The sequence below is a fragment of the Alosa sapidissima genome, chromosome 18 (genome assembly GCF_018492685.1).
Source record: "Alosa sapidissima isolate fAloSap1 chromosome 18, fAloSap1.pri, whole genome shotgun sequence".
Taxonomy (NCBI): Eukaryota; Metazoa; Chordata; class Actinopteri; order Clupeiformes; family Clupeidae; genus Alosa; species Alosa sapidissima.
Window position 1 is genome coordinate 8,157,149 of NC_055974.1, and position 12,823 is coordinate 8,169,971.

At 44.3% G+C, this 12,823-nt stretch overlaps 1 protein-coding gene across 5 annotated transcripts in view; it reads right to left on the reverse strand.

Moving 5' to 3' along the window:
* Positions 1-12,823, reverse strand: part of dock8 (dedicator of cytokinesis 8) — a 44,424-nt gene that overhangs the window by 29,912 nt on the left and 1,689 nt on the right. For 4 of the 5 annotated variants that reach the window (XM_042070334.1, XM_042070332.1, XM_042070331.1 and 1 more), the window contains exons 2-4: positions 12,605-12,817; positions 3,719-3,857; positions 656-831 (exon numbers count right to left, since the gene is read on the reverse strand). In XM_042070334.1, the coding sequence (XP_041926268.1) occupies positions 656-831; positions 3,719-3,857; positions 12,605-12,657 (368 nt within the window). In that variant the 5' untranslated portion in view covers positions 12,658-12,817. Of the gene's footprint in view, positions 1-655; positions 832-2,306; positions 2,395-3,718; positions 3,858-12,604; positions 12,818-12,823 lie in introns of those variants that run through there. The other variant, XM_042070333.1, reaches the window with a different exon arrangement.

Genomic DNA, 12,823 nt, shown 5'->3' on the forward strand with positions numbered 1-12,823 from the left:
TGAGCGAAGATATTTCAGTATTTTGTTTAGTCTAAAATGCTATGGCAGACAATGCCATGCAGTGTTCGTGGACTACACTGCTAATAGTGCGTGATAAGACTGCATGTGTCTCGGAGTCACAACAGGATGAGAAATGAAGGAGGATGATATATTTTTGTATTCAAGTACCACAGTTAAGATAAGAGGGAGAACATATATTTTCATATTTAAGTACCATGGTTCAAGTCCTCCCTGCTCCTACCATAGATCTGTATGGAAACAATGATAATGTATACAGAGATAAGAACTAAGTTTATGTTATACAGCATAACTCTCATTCTGTTTCTCAAGGCTGCAAGTGCACAGTAATTACCCCTGCATGTGTCTACGTGTTTGTGTATGAATGTATGTTTGTGTGTGAGTTTTCATGTGTGTCTCTGTGTGTTTATGTATGTATGTTTATATGTGTGTTTGTGTGTCTGTCTGTGTGTGTGTGTGTGTGTGTGTGTGTGTGTGTGTGTGTGTGTGTGTGTGTATATGTGTTTATGTGTTCATGTGTGTCTCTGTGTGTTTATGTATGTGTATGTGTATGTGTTTGTGTGTGTATGTGTTCATGTGTGTCTCTGTGTGTGTTTGTGTTTGTGTTTGTGTGTGGGCGTTCAGCCAGTCTACCTACCCCTCGTCTGGGACCGAGTGCTGTGCGGTGCGACACTCCCGCTCCACCAGCTCCACCTCTAAGTCGTCGTCGGGGAAGTCGCCGAGCTCCTGCATGAGCTCGGCGTCTCCGCTGCGCAGCTGGGCCATCAGGAACTCCTCTAGATCCACCGGCTCCACGGCATCGTAGGACGAAGGCTACGGCAAGAGAAGGGGGAACAAAGGCGCCACCGCAGCACCAAGGCCACGCGATTACACCATGTGATTACAACAGCCAACACAGATACACGGACTACTCAGTCAACACAAACTAGATATTACATGTGTGACACAGACGCATTACCTCGGTGAGACAGACTAATTACATAGAACACTAAGCCGTGACTGCGCTGTGTTATACACTCAACGGCACAAGCATTTTTCTTTGACAGCAGAGATTACACACACACAAAAACACACACACACACACACACACACACACACACACACACAAGTGCTTGGATGACGATAAAAAATATCTCTGGGAACATAATGCTGAGAGGAATCTTCATGTCAATGAAGCAGTATGCATAGATAAATATGCTGTGTGAATGAAGCACTCGTCAGCCCACAATCATAAAATTATGTCCAGATCAGTCACCACACTTTTACACTCTGTATCACTTTTTTAGAAGTTGCTAAAAACAGACCACAACGGGATGGAAAATAGCTGTGAATAGCTACAAATTAGCCGAATACTGCATGGAAACAAGGACAGAGTGAATTAGGTCCCTCAGTCACGCTCAAGCACCAGCACCGACAGCTCCCCAAACCCCCTCAGATGTGTTGAGAACAGGCCTGGCAGAGCAGGACAGCAGCACTCTCCAACAGAGCAGCACTCACTCTCCTGAGACCAGTACTGACCACCAGCTCATCTCACACACACACACACACACATCACATCAAGAACTCACCGACCACTGCTCCAAGGAGAACACGGGTCTCTCTCTAATGACAGGAGCATTACATGAGACTGCTCGACAGACAAATGAAATATGATGTCATTTTTTTTTCTGTTGCTCTACACTGCACTACAGTCAGTGTGGTGCGGTTTTGCCCTCAGAGCAAGAAGCAGAGGCATGTTAAAAAGGGAGGTAACTGCTGTTTTACTTTTCTAGAGGGTTCCTTCTGTCTGTGTACACAGAACGGACTGTTCTTAAAGAAACACACTTGAAAGGTAACATCGTACATGGCAGACAAGTGCAATCTGGACTACGCTCTATAAGGAACACTAGAACACTAAATAACACTAAATACAAAAAGACTGTTATTTGAGCTACTAGAAACACTTCCTGCCCAGGGTGAAAGCAGAACACACAGCAAAAGAGCATCAACAGTGGATCCTCCTGCTGTAAAAAAACAGCATCATTCTTCCCCAATTTTCCAATAATGTCAACCTATTAATTGCTAGATATATTAGACTTTAAGATGTTTGCCTGAAACTATAGAACTTGTAGTGGTATGTGCAATGTACTGGTGAGGTCACAATTTCCTGTGCTGTTTTCAAATAGATCTCCTACACTATGCAGCATGTTTCAAACCCAGACACCGTACCTAGGAGCTTTGTACACAACACAACTGGGAACAGGTGCACCGTTAATGATTTATCATTGAAATGATACAACAAAACTCACCCGCAAGGAAAGCGCTCAACAACCACCCGTGACGGAAGTTGACAAAATGGCGTTGCCGGAAGTGTAAAAAGCCTACACTACCCTACCCGATTCCTCCCTCAAAAAACGACGACCACAAGAAGCAAATCATGAGGTTACAACACATCTGACAACAGGACGTTACGGCAACGCGACTTCCCCAATCACTCTGGTGACTTTACATGCAGGCTAGGAATCTAAGGCAAAATAACACATACCATTTCACTAATATATACTGAAAAGTACTTTCCATTGCCATTCAAAATTTCCATCAAACATTTCCATCTTATCCAAAAAGACCCAAGACAAGACTTAGGCCCCACACATATTAGGAAACCGGAATTTGGAAATTGGCCAATGTTATGACACAGTCTGAGAGTTTATTTGTGCTGTCAATCACAAGGTGTCACTAGTGTACACCATAGGACCATTTTAGTGCACTCCTCCAAAGTAGGTAAACAAATCATCTAAAAGAAGCTCCATCATCAAGCTGATGCGATGGGAAAATATCATAAGATTATGTTTTCTCTTTTTTTTTTAAAATAAATATTCCTGCGCACCCCAAATCCTCTCATATTAAAGATTTGTGTGTGCGTAAGCTGGCAGGCGAAGCTGAGAGGTAAAGCGAAGGCCTGTCTCTCCTCTCGTCCGTCTCTCACTATGTGGCTCTCTCTCTCTCTCTCTCTCTCTCTCTCTCTCTATCGTTCTGTCTGTCAGCAGCTGCCCGGGCCCCTGACCCACTTAGAGTGGAAGGGGATCAGGTTAGAGATTAACCCACAGACACAGACAGAGAGAGTGGAGAGAGGAAGAGAGAGAGACAGAGAGAGAGAGAGAGAGAGAGAGAGAGTGAGTAAGGGAGAGAGAGAGATCATCCCAAATGAATATGCCTGAGTCAGAGCCAAAGGCCTGACTGTCATGAACTCAGTGGTGAAACCTACAACAGCGCAATGCTATCCCTTAGCACAGCCACTGAACACACTGTCACAACAACATCAGGATCACATTCATGCAGAAAAAGTTTGCTCCAGACAGACGGTCTACCGCTGGTACACTGGATTCATAAAGAGCATTCCCGAGTGTTTGTTCCATGCAGGTTCATCTGGCTAAATAACAATAGCTCCATAATTACTGCTGTCACAAGTGGAAATTACAGCTCATACACTAAACTTTGGAAAACGAATCTGTTTCCTATGAGACAGAGACAACATAACTATTATAGTCTTACCTGGAGAGCGCCATGCTATTCATGCTCAGTGTGAAGTATTGTCTGTACTTATGGTGTACAGGTGTGTGTGTGTGTGTGTGTGTGTGTGTGTGTGTGTGTGTGAAGTGTGTGTGTGTCAGGTGTGTGTGTGTCAGGTGTGAGTGTGTGTGTGTGTGTGTGTGTGTCTTACCATGGTGAAGCAGAAGGATCCCCCGGTGCTGGAGCTGTGGCGGTGGTGCTGGTGGTGCTGGTGGTGCTGGGGGAGGGTGGTGTGTGGGGATCCGTGGCTCGTGGCGCTGAAGTGCCTCCTGATCTCGGCCGACGAGTGCCTGCAAAACACCGGCAGCAGAGCAGGTGAGTCCCTTCTGCCGCCGCCGCTGCCGCCACTGCCGCCGCCGCAGCGGAGATGCCACCTGAGCGCCGATGCCGCCGACGCGGGGCACAGCAGGCCGTAATTACATGCCTCTCGGCAGTCATGGGCCGCGACGGGAGAACAATGTGTTTAAATGCGGGGTGCCTCCACTGGGGTGTTTATTTTCCCTCTTCTCGTACGCCACACGGGGGGGGGGGGGGGGGGGAGTGGATGCTCAGTTTGGTGACAGGCAGGACGAGAGGTAGCGTAACGGGGAGAGGGAGTGTTGACGAGGGGAACGTAAGGAGCTTTGGCTGGATTGGGAAACAAGCAGGCTCAGCCTAAGAGGCTGCGGGCACTTTCACCCAGCCCTCCCGCAACACAGACACAACAGGGACCTTGATATACACCTCACCTCCAGTAAAGACTATCAGCAGAGTACATGTTTGAACTCTCACACACACACACTCACACACACACACACACACACACACACACAGACTGATAGACAGACAAAGACACACACACAAAGACACACACACAGACAGACACACAGACAGACACACATACACACACACAAACACGCACACGATCCTCTTGGTTATTAATAAAGTAATCTATGTTGCAAGACCGTATTCCACAAGTAGTATCTCACCCTACTCCACCTATACAGTAGGTCAAAGGACCCACTTGACCTGCAGGATACCTTACATATCCACCTCTTACCAGCCTGTTGGAAAGATTTAGTTCACCTAATCATATTTCACAGGGCCGGTATCTTTGCAGTGGCCATTATGCAACTGGAGCGATGCCATTGCATAACACCAGCCTGCCATACCTCCCTATTGTAAAGAAAACGCAGAGAAGGAAGCTGCTTATTATGCAACACCCAAACCACACCTGTCTGGAAGTCCATGTCTTGACTTTGCAGCACCTCCTACAGTACGTTGCTCACAACAAACGCTGAGGTATTTACTGCTACAATCAAAATCTTTTCTATACAAGTGAGTCACAATGCAGCTATATAAATGCCTGTTCTATTCTGCAGGAAGTTGTGGGTTAGTCACTCAACAACATTCAGTCATTCATTCATTAGTCTGACCTGATACCCTGCAGCCAGTCAGCTATCGAGCGCTGATCGCTCTGGTTACTTTGAGCCACTTCAAAAAGTCCACCGCTGTCGCTACTAATGGAGTTGTTGGTGGTGAGTGCAGATCGAGAAGGTCAGACTTTGAACTCGGAATCCACCCTGAACGCAGAGGCCCCATGGGCAGCGCGCCCAGTACTGGACTAATGATTCTCGCCATAATAATGACGGGTCATTCAGATGGATGCCTCAGAGTGCAATTACTGGGAGGAATTGATGTCAACAATGCTGGGCGCGGAAAAGGCCTCCTACAGCAGGGTCAAGGGTGCCAATAGAGCAGAAAATATTCTGGACTGTACTCAGGAATGAGAACACGAAGAGTATGTGTGTGTGTGTGTGTGTGTGTGTGTGTGTGTGTGTGTGTTCCCCATATTGCTTTGGGATTCATCAGTGGTCTCAGTCAACTAAAAGGAAATGGTCAGTCTCATTAAAGTCCCAGTACACTTGTTGGTGGCTGCTAATGATCTCTGTTTCACCCATCAGCATGCCGTAGGTGCCTACAGGCTGGCATTAGGGGGGGCATTTTTTTATAGGGGTGAAAGAAAATGGGTCACTGTTCCAGAAGGTTCCACAGACTGCGCTCATTATCTCACAGAGTCCATTGTTATCCATGCAGGCATCCTGCCACGCTCTCGCTCAACCCCCTAACCCCCCCCCCCCCCCCACACACACACACACCCTAACCCCCCTCCCCCTCACACCCCCTTCGTTTCTAATACCAATAGGCTTGTTTGATCAACCTACAGCTATGAGGAAAAACAGGCCTACAGCTAAACAGCAATACTAATTACTCTTCTCTGACATGGCAGAAACAACGCTGATTGATGTTGGCTTTAGGTGAATCCATGAAGGGTCATTACCAAACCTTTCCTGACCTTTGTCCTAATGCGTGTTGGAGCAGGTCGCTCCTGGCTGTTAATGTTTTGTGGTTTGTGTATTTGGGGCAGGGATGGGGACGGGGGGACTCCATAGGCGTTGGATGCCCTACTACAACACCTTCTTAATCCTTTCCACAATAAACCGAGCAGCTGTCCACTTCTGCCCACATATTGTCTGTTATATATTAAAAAATGAATGAATGAATAAGAATTATTAATCTTAAGGGCTAAAAGTGCCGAGTGACGGCTTGTGAAAAGCTCCTGTTAGTCATCACTTTTATTAATGGTCCTTATCCTATCTATCAAATGTGCTTGTTTATACTGTACAGCCTGTGCTTTGGGCATATTGCATTCTATCAGCTCATGATCAGAGGTTCATGAACTGGTTAGATATGGTCTTTCTCTTTTACATACTAATGCTGCACACATGCACATGCACGCACACACACACACACACACACACACACACACGCGCACACACACACACACGAGACCTCAACCCCTTAAAGGTAGAGATCGAGAGACCGAGGGCCAAAGTCCCACGAGGGAGTGAGCGCACGCACGCACACACACACACACACACACACACCCCTCAGGTAAACATTCCATTCCTGATTAGGTAAAATATCAGCCACTTATCAAACTTCACAGGTGTTAAATTTGGAACAAAGACAAAACCTGACCTGTTGAAATTCATGGGGATATTCACAAAAAAAAATGGATGACAATGTTTTTACTCTAGGTGACAAAATTAACACAGAGAGAGTGACAGGCATAGACCAATTTATTTTTTTGAATTACAGCTTAATTGAACGTGTCTTCTTGGCTTAGACCATGGATGATTTCAATCTGACACTAAATCGGGCCAATTTCAATGCAACACTAGACAGAGTCAATGACTGATCACTTCTTAAAATATAAAGTACACAAACAGGTTCTGTGAGAGACAGGCCTATTTCAGGCTATCAAGGAATTCACTCAGACAAGAGACAGCAAGCATACCTGCAGGAAAAACTCAAACCCAGAAAACAACCAAAAAGGCATGCAAGCACCACTACTAGCACACGCAGTATGAATACAAGCTGGCTAGCATGCTTACTTGGGGGGGATACACCCTAGTCAGGATACAAGCTGGCTAGCATGCTTACTTGGGGGGGATACACCCTAGTCAGGATACAAGCTGACTAGCATGCTTACTTGGGGGATACACCCTAGTCAGGATACAAGCTGACTAGCATGCTTACTTGGGGGGGGGATACACCCTAGTCAGGATACAAGCTGACTAGCATGCTTACTTGGGGGATACACCCTAGTCAGGATACAAGCTGACTAGCATGCTTACTTGGGGGATACACCCTAGTCAGGATACAAGCTGACTAGCATGCTTACTTGGGGGGGATACACCCTAGACAGGATACAAGCTGACTAGCATGCTTACTTGGGGGATACACCCTTGTCAGTGAAATCATACTGTGAATGCCTTCCTTACAAGTTCACATTAGACGACATGAAGTGCTGTTGTGTGCCTAGATAAAGCACTAAACATATGTAATGAGATGTTGCTGTTGCTCTGGCTGATACTGGGGATGCCAGATGTGTATCTGTCCTTCATATGATGTTTATTTTCTATTCCTCTCAACATCAGCCATATTGACCTTGTCGCACTTCAAAAAGCAGGACTTTGTGTTCACCAAAACCATGTGCTCTCTTTTGCAATCTGATTGGCTGTCACATTTTCCAGAATTACCCCGCATGAAAACTGAACTGTATGCACTGATTTCAGCCAGCTTACTAATATGCTGCCGGTTTTAAAAATAAAAATGAGTCGCAACTAGTCATATTAACATCTTATTCAAGCAGCTCAGCCATTATGTCAGCACATGAACTCCCATGAAGCTTTCAAGGAAACAAAATTCTCGGTCACACTGCACGCTGTCACCCGACTGACTTGTGACCAACGGCAGAACTATCCAGTTCAACACATCAACATATAAACAGCGCACACAGAGACTCCATTTGAGGACAGTCGGGCAGCAGACAAGGCCTAACAACAAACATGCTAGTGCTAGTGTCCAGTGCTAGCAGCAATGGAAAACACAATATGTCACACACCCACGTTAACAAATTGTGAAGGCTAGTCAGAGAGCACAGACCAGTGCCCAGGCCATCATGCAATGTTGACAAAATAGAAAAATGATTCCTGTCCAAAATGTAATGGGCTCTTCCTTGCTACACTCCTCCACCAGGTTTCATGGAAAGGGAAGGGGGACAGATACAGGGGAGCAAAAACATATGGAGATATTATATGGAGCACTCCAAGTTTATCACACTCTCTTCTCATCACAACTCATTTTCAACTACCGTACTCTCTACACACATACACTACTGTCTGTTTTACAATGAGGAGAGATATTAGCCATCATTTTTATTCATAGTTTAAGCTGCTGTCTGTACACTGACTTCATTCTGGCAAATGTAAGTGTTCACAACACATAAGTGCAGTTTGTGGTTAAACCTTAGGCTGGGTCAGGTGATAACTGATTTATTACTTTCTGTGAAGGGAGGTTTTGTTAATTGTGTTATATCCTTGACAGGTTGTTGGCATTTGTAACAATAGCTGTAAATCCTCACAATGAGCTCCACGTCCTTTGTTGTCTGCGCATAGAAATGAGGTTTGGGTAAAAGAGCAACACGCAGGCTGGTTCAGTAAAGAAAATCCAAAATGCTACGATTAGTAGTCTACAATATAGAATACCGGTACATCTTTACTCACTAGTAATTCTTCTGTCCGTATATATCCCAGGTCCACAACAGAGTCACTCTGTTCAAACATGATATTTTGTAAAGTTGTTTTACATTAACAGTATTGTTTTATTTTGTGGTGCCCATTCTGTGCCAGGGAGGGTTAGCAGACTGTACTAACTTCACTGAGAAAACACAAAATATACTGGCATATTCATCTTTAAGGCAGTGAGATCATCTGGATGTTGTGCTTTTCATTTTTTTTTTGCTGATTGCTGGTCTCTCAGAACGGCCGACAGAGTGATCTGTTTGTGGAGTCGGAGACATGCTGAGGCTTACCATCAGCCAATTCCCACATAAACTTGATCCCACCTTCCGCCCGAGGCTACATTTTTTTTTACTTGAAGCATCCCAATAATGAGCCGAGTTGTTCATGATGCCATTGACCTGAGCAAGGAGAGCCGGGACAAAAAACAACTCCATAAATCTAAACATACAATAATTCCCTTGGTTTGGCTTTGGAAAATTCGCACATGCATGTAAGTGCTGTGTGACCTGTGTCAGCAAAACTGGCACCTTGTCGAAAAGGTTTTGTGACACATACAGTTCATACTTGTCCATACAGCTGTACCTGAAAGCAGCAGCAAAACTCCACCAAGTCAGTAGTATCATCACGTGGTGTCTGCCACCATCTCAATAAGGCTTTGTTCAATGAAATAAAATCATTCACAGAATGTTCCATGTGCTAGACACTCCTGTGTCCTAAAGTACGCAGAGTTATGAGTTATGAAAACGAGTTACAAAAATAGCTATGAAAATGTTACACAAAATAACTTGCATTATTTAGGAACCAGCAATCAGCCTCTTTCACTGGTCTGTTGCTTGTGTGTGATTCCCCCTCTCAGTGAATGATTGGATGGATGACTTTTGCTCCTGTACTTTTTTAAACGGCCGTCTGAGACAGGAGTCTAACGTGGCACTGTGTACAAACAGAGAGCGTGAGTGGGCTTTATCTTACCAACAAAATACCAGTACAACAAGTCTGTTGCAGTCAGCGCATATCACTACATCATTATGCACTTGAACAAGACGACAGACCCACCATTTTCCTCAATTTAGAAAATCCAAGGCAGAGCAGCAGTCACCTGACTCAGCATCTTACTAGTATTGTGCCGCTATCCAGGTTTCCGCTGGGCAGATACCACTTTCTTCCTGCTGACTTTATCAAAGCTTCATTCCTGGAGCGACCTTGTCTTTGTGGGACACCAAAGTTTTCACTCAAAAAGGCATCTCAGAGTTAATCGACCAACCCGCAAGAATGTATGGCTAATCAAACCACAGCACCACACACACACCCTACCTATTGGAGGACAAATCACACAGAAGCTGCTCAGTCATTTGATAAGCGTTGCCCGAGTCGCACTTCGACACCAACGACTTTTTCAGGCATGGTCCTATATCTAAAGCAAGGACAGAGTGCAGGTGCTGAACCGAAGGCGAGCCAAGCTGACTCCAATCAGTCAGCACTGTCACCAAAAGTGCTGTGAGTGGTCTTTAGGGCACCAAGTTGCTGAATGAGGTTGGCTTGTTTGCTCCCCGAGTCTTCAGAAACTGGCAATTCCCCGAAGGATTGCATTGCTTCAAACTGCAGTGGAGATCTTTCAGTTGTATTTTCCTAATACTTCAACTGCACTATAGTAGGATACTAGTAGTGATTACTCAACTGTAAAAAAAACATCAAACCTAGTTAACTTCCAAACATGAATGGGTCAAGACGTATGCCATAGCTTCTAGGCTATAGTTTGCATTTGTACTTTTGAAAACCAGATGCCACTGTGTAGACCTATACAACAGCAAAGCCTGTACCAACAAACGATGGGTGAGATGATAACGTGACTAGTAACTAGCGTCACGGCATCGCATTTTATCCATCTACATCAATTTCACTTCCTTTTTTTTGTGTTCCTCACACATTGCTGGTTGGTGCCATTTCAAAATTCACTCCTTGCAGATTAAGTTGTTTCAAAGTAAGTTATGTAAAAACATACTCCTCTCCACCAAAAAAAACGTATATTCTTCCCACATCCCAGTAAAGTAAAGTAAATTAATAAAGAGTTACTAATCACCATTTAAAACTGTTTCACCCAAAAATAGAATAGTATATAGAAACTTTTAGATATTACAGAATCCATGAAGTTTCCAGCCTATTTGATAACCACTACTATACTACAAACGAAACAAGACAGCAGCAATCAAGGGAGAGCCTGGTGCTGCTCATCTTTAGGCACAGAAAATACTCTCACAAACCATTTCGAAACTAATCTGGAATAACCCTTTTCACTTCCACTGCTGACCATTTTTGCATTACTAAACAGTTTACTATTCTGATCATGTTCTGCTATTATTGTGCAGAGGAAATTACCTATGCCTCCATACATAGTTTATTGACACATAATGCTGAGTGAGTCTGAATACAATAGGATGTGTTCATTCTTCAGGACTCCTCCTACCCAGAATCATCATCATTCCGCAGATATGCCATTCTCATACACCTTAATGCTTGTCAGCCATGCTTCCTAATGACTGTCACTAAGACATGAAACTCAAGTAGATCCCCATTGCAGTCATTACTTCCCTTGGCTTCCAGGAGAAAACGGTATTAAGGGTAAATGGTAAGAAAATGGTATTAAGGGTAATTCAGGGTGGACTGAATGTTTTCACCATAGCACACAGGGTAGTATTACTATGAATGGACATAAATTACACATTTAACTAGACCAATGCAGCATCTGTACTGTTTGCTTGGTTTGTTTCCTTCTCAAAGCACATGGCAAAATGAAGAAGTGAAACTAGGAGAACAAATGAGATACAACTGATAGCACGGATGGAATGCTGTAAAGACACCAATGCAGAACCAATCCCATTCGTTATTAAACACCACCAAAGTGGAAGGATAAGGACACCTGTTTTGTGGTCGGAATGTAGAGCAAATTCTTCCTTGCAATTAGGCTCCAATGTCAGACAACTTTCTTCATGCTGATACATCCTGTCAAGCAGAGTTTGCAGTTGTCTTAGAGTGACAGCTGTAAACACCTACACCATGTCTAATAAAACATATGAGATGGAGAAGTTTAAATTATCTGATAACTGGATGAAATAAATAATGAATTCCCACATTTTGTTTTCACACTAATGTTGGACAAACTACAGTTGCCATGTCAATGAATAAATAAAAAAAACAGCAAAAGAGGAAAAACTCACACCTCACATCTACCAAGCTCAGTCTATATCAGTATAACCACTCTGTCATATCATCTATATTTATACTCTATATAGCCTACTTCCTCCCCAGCTGTGGATAGACAGAACTAGCCTAAAACAATAACCACTTCCATGTTGCAGCTCAAAGGGACTCCAACTTCATCTTTCATACATTCACAGCATGGACTCAATTTCCTCAGCAGGAAATGATCCATAGACAAGAGTTCTACTTTTGGGACAGAACGGAAATGATCAAGCAATTAGTATTTATTTTTTCCGCAAATCTCTGAAGAAAAAGCAACTTTAGTTTAGATATATGAAGACACACCTGTGTGAAATACAAGTTTACGTATCGAGTTTGCTGTCCATACAACTGTTTATCATTATGCTTAAATCACAACAATGTGGTGCCCATTTGACGGGCGACAAGTGCAGCTCACGATCAAACCACAAAGACAGCAGAAATGTGGAATGTCACAAGCTGCCACTGTGACCAGAAAAGACAACACAAACTGTGTTCCTGTGCGCTGAAGTTGGTTAACAGTGAAGGAACGAATCACACCCAGACATTAACATGCGAAACGTGTAGCTGCATGCTCCGGAATCTACAGCAAAAGTAAAACGCAGTGACGGGGCGCGTGAACCAACTCGTGCAGCAGTCCATTAAGGTGTAAGGTGCATGGAAGTGGTCCTTACCTGTTGATTTTCAGAGCGAACGCTCGTCGCTCCGAACCGGGTAGCGAAGCCATTGTAGTTCACTGTCGCCGCTGCGACACGCTCAGCGGAGTATCCACGACTCTTGCGGTACAGATGTCATCACTGGCTCCCAAGCTTCATCCTCGCGGTAGCGGTGGCAGTGGTTTTCTGGGTGGAAACTTCCGCATTTTCAACTCCTCAACTACTCGCAGTCTGTTG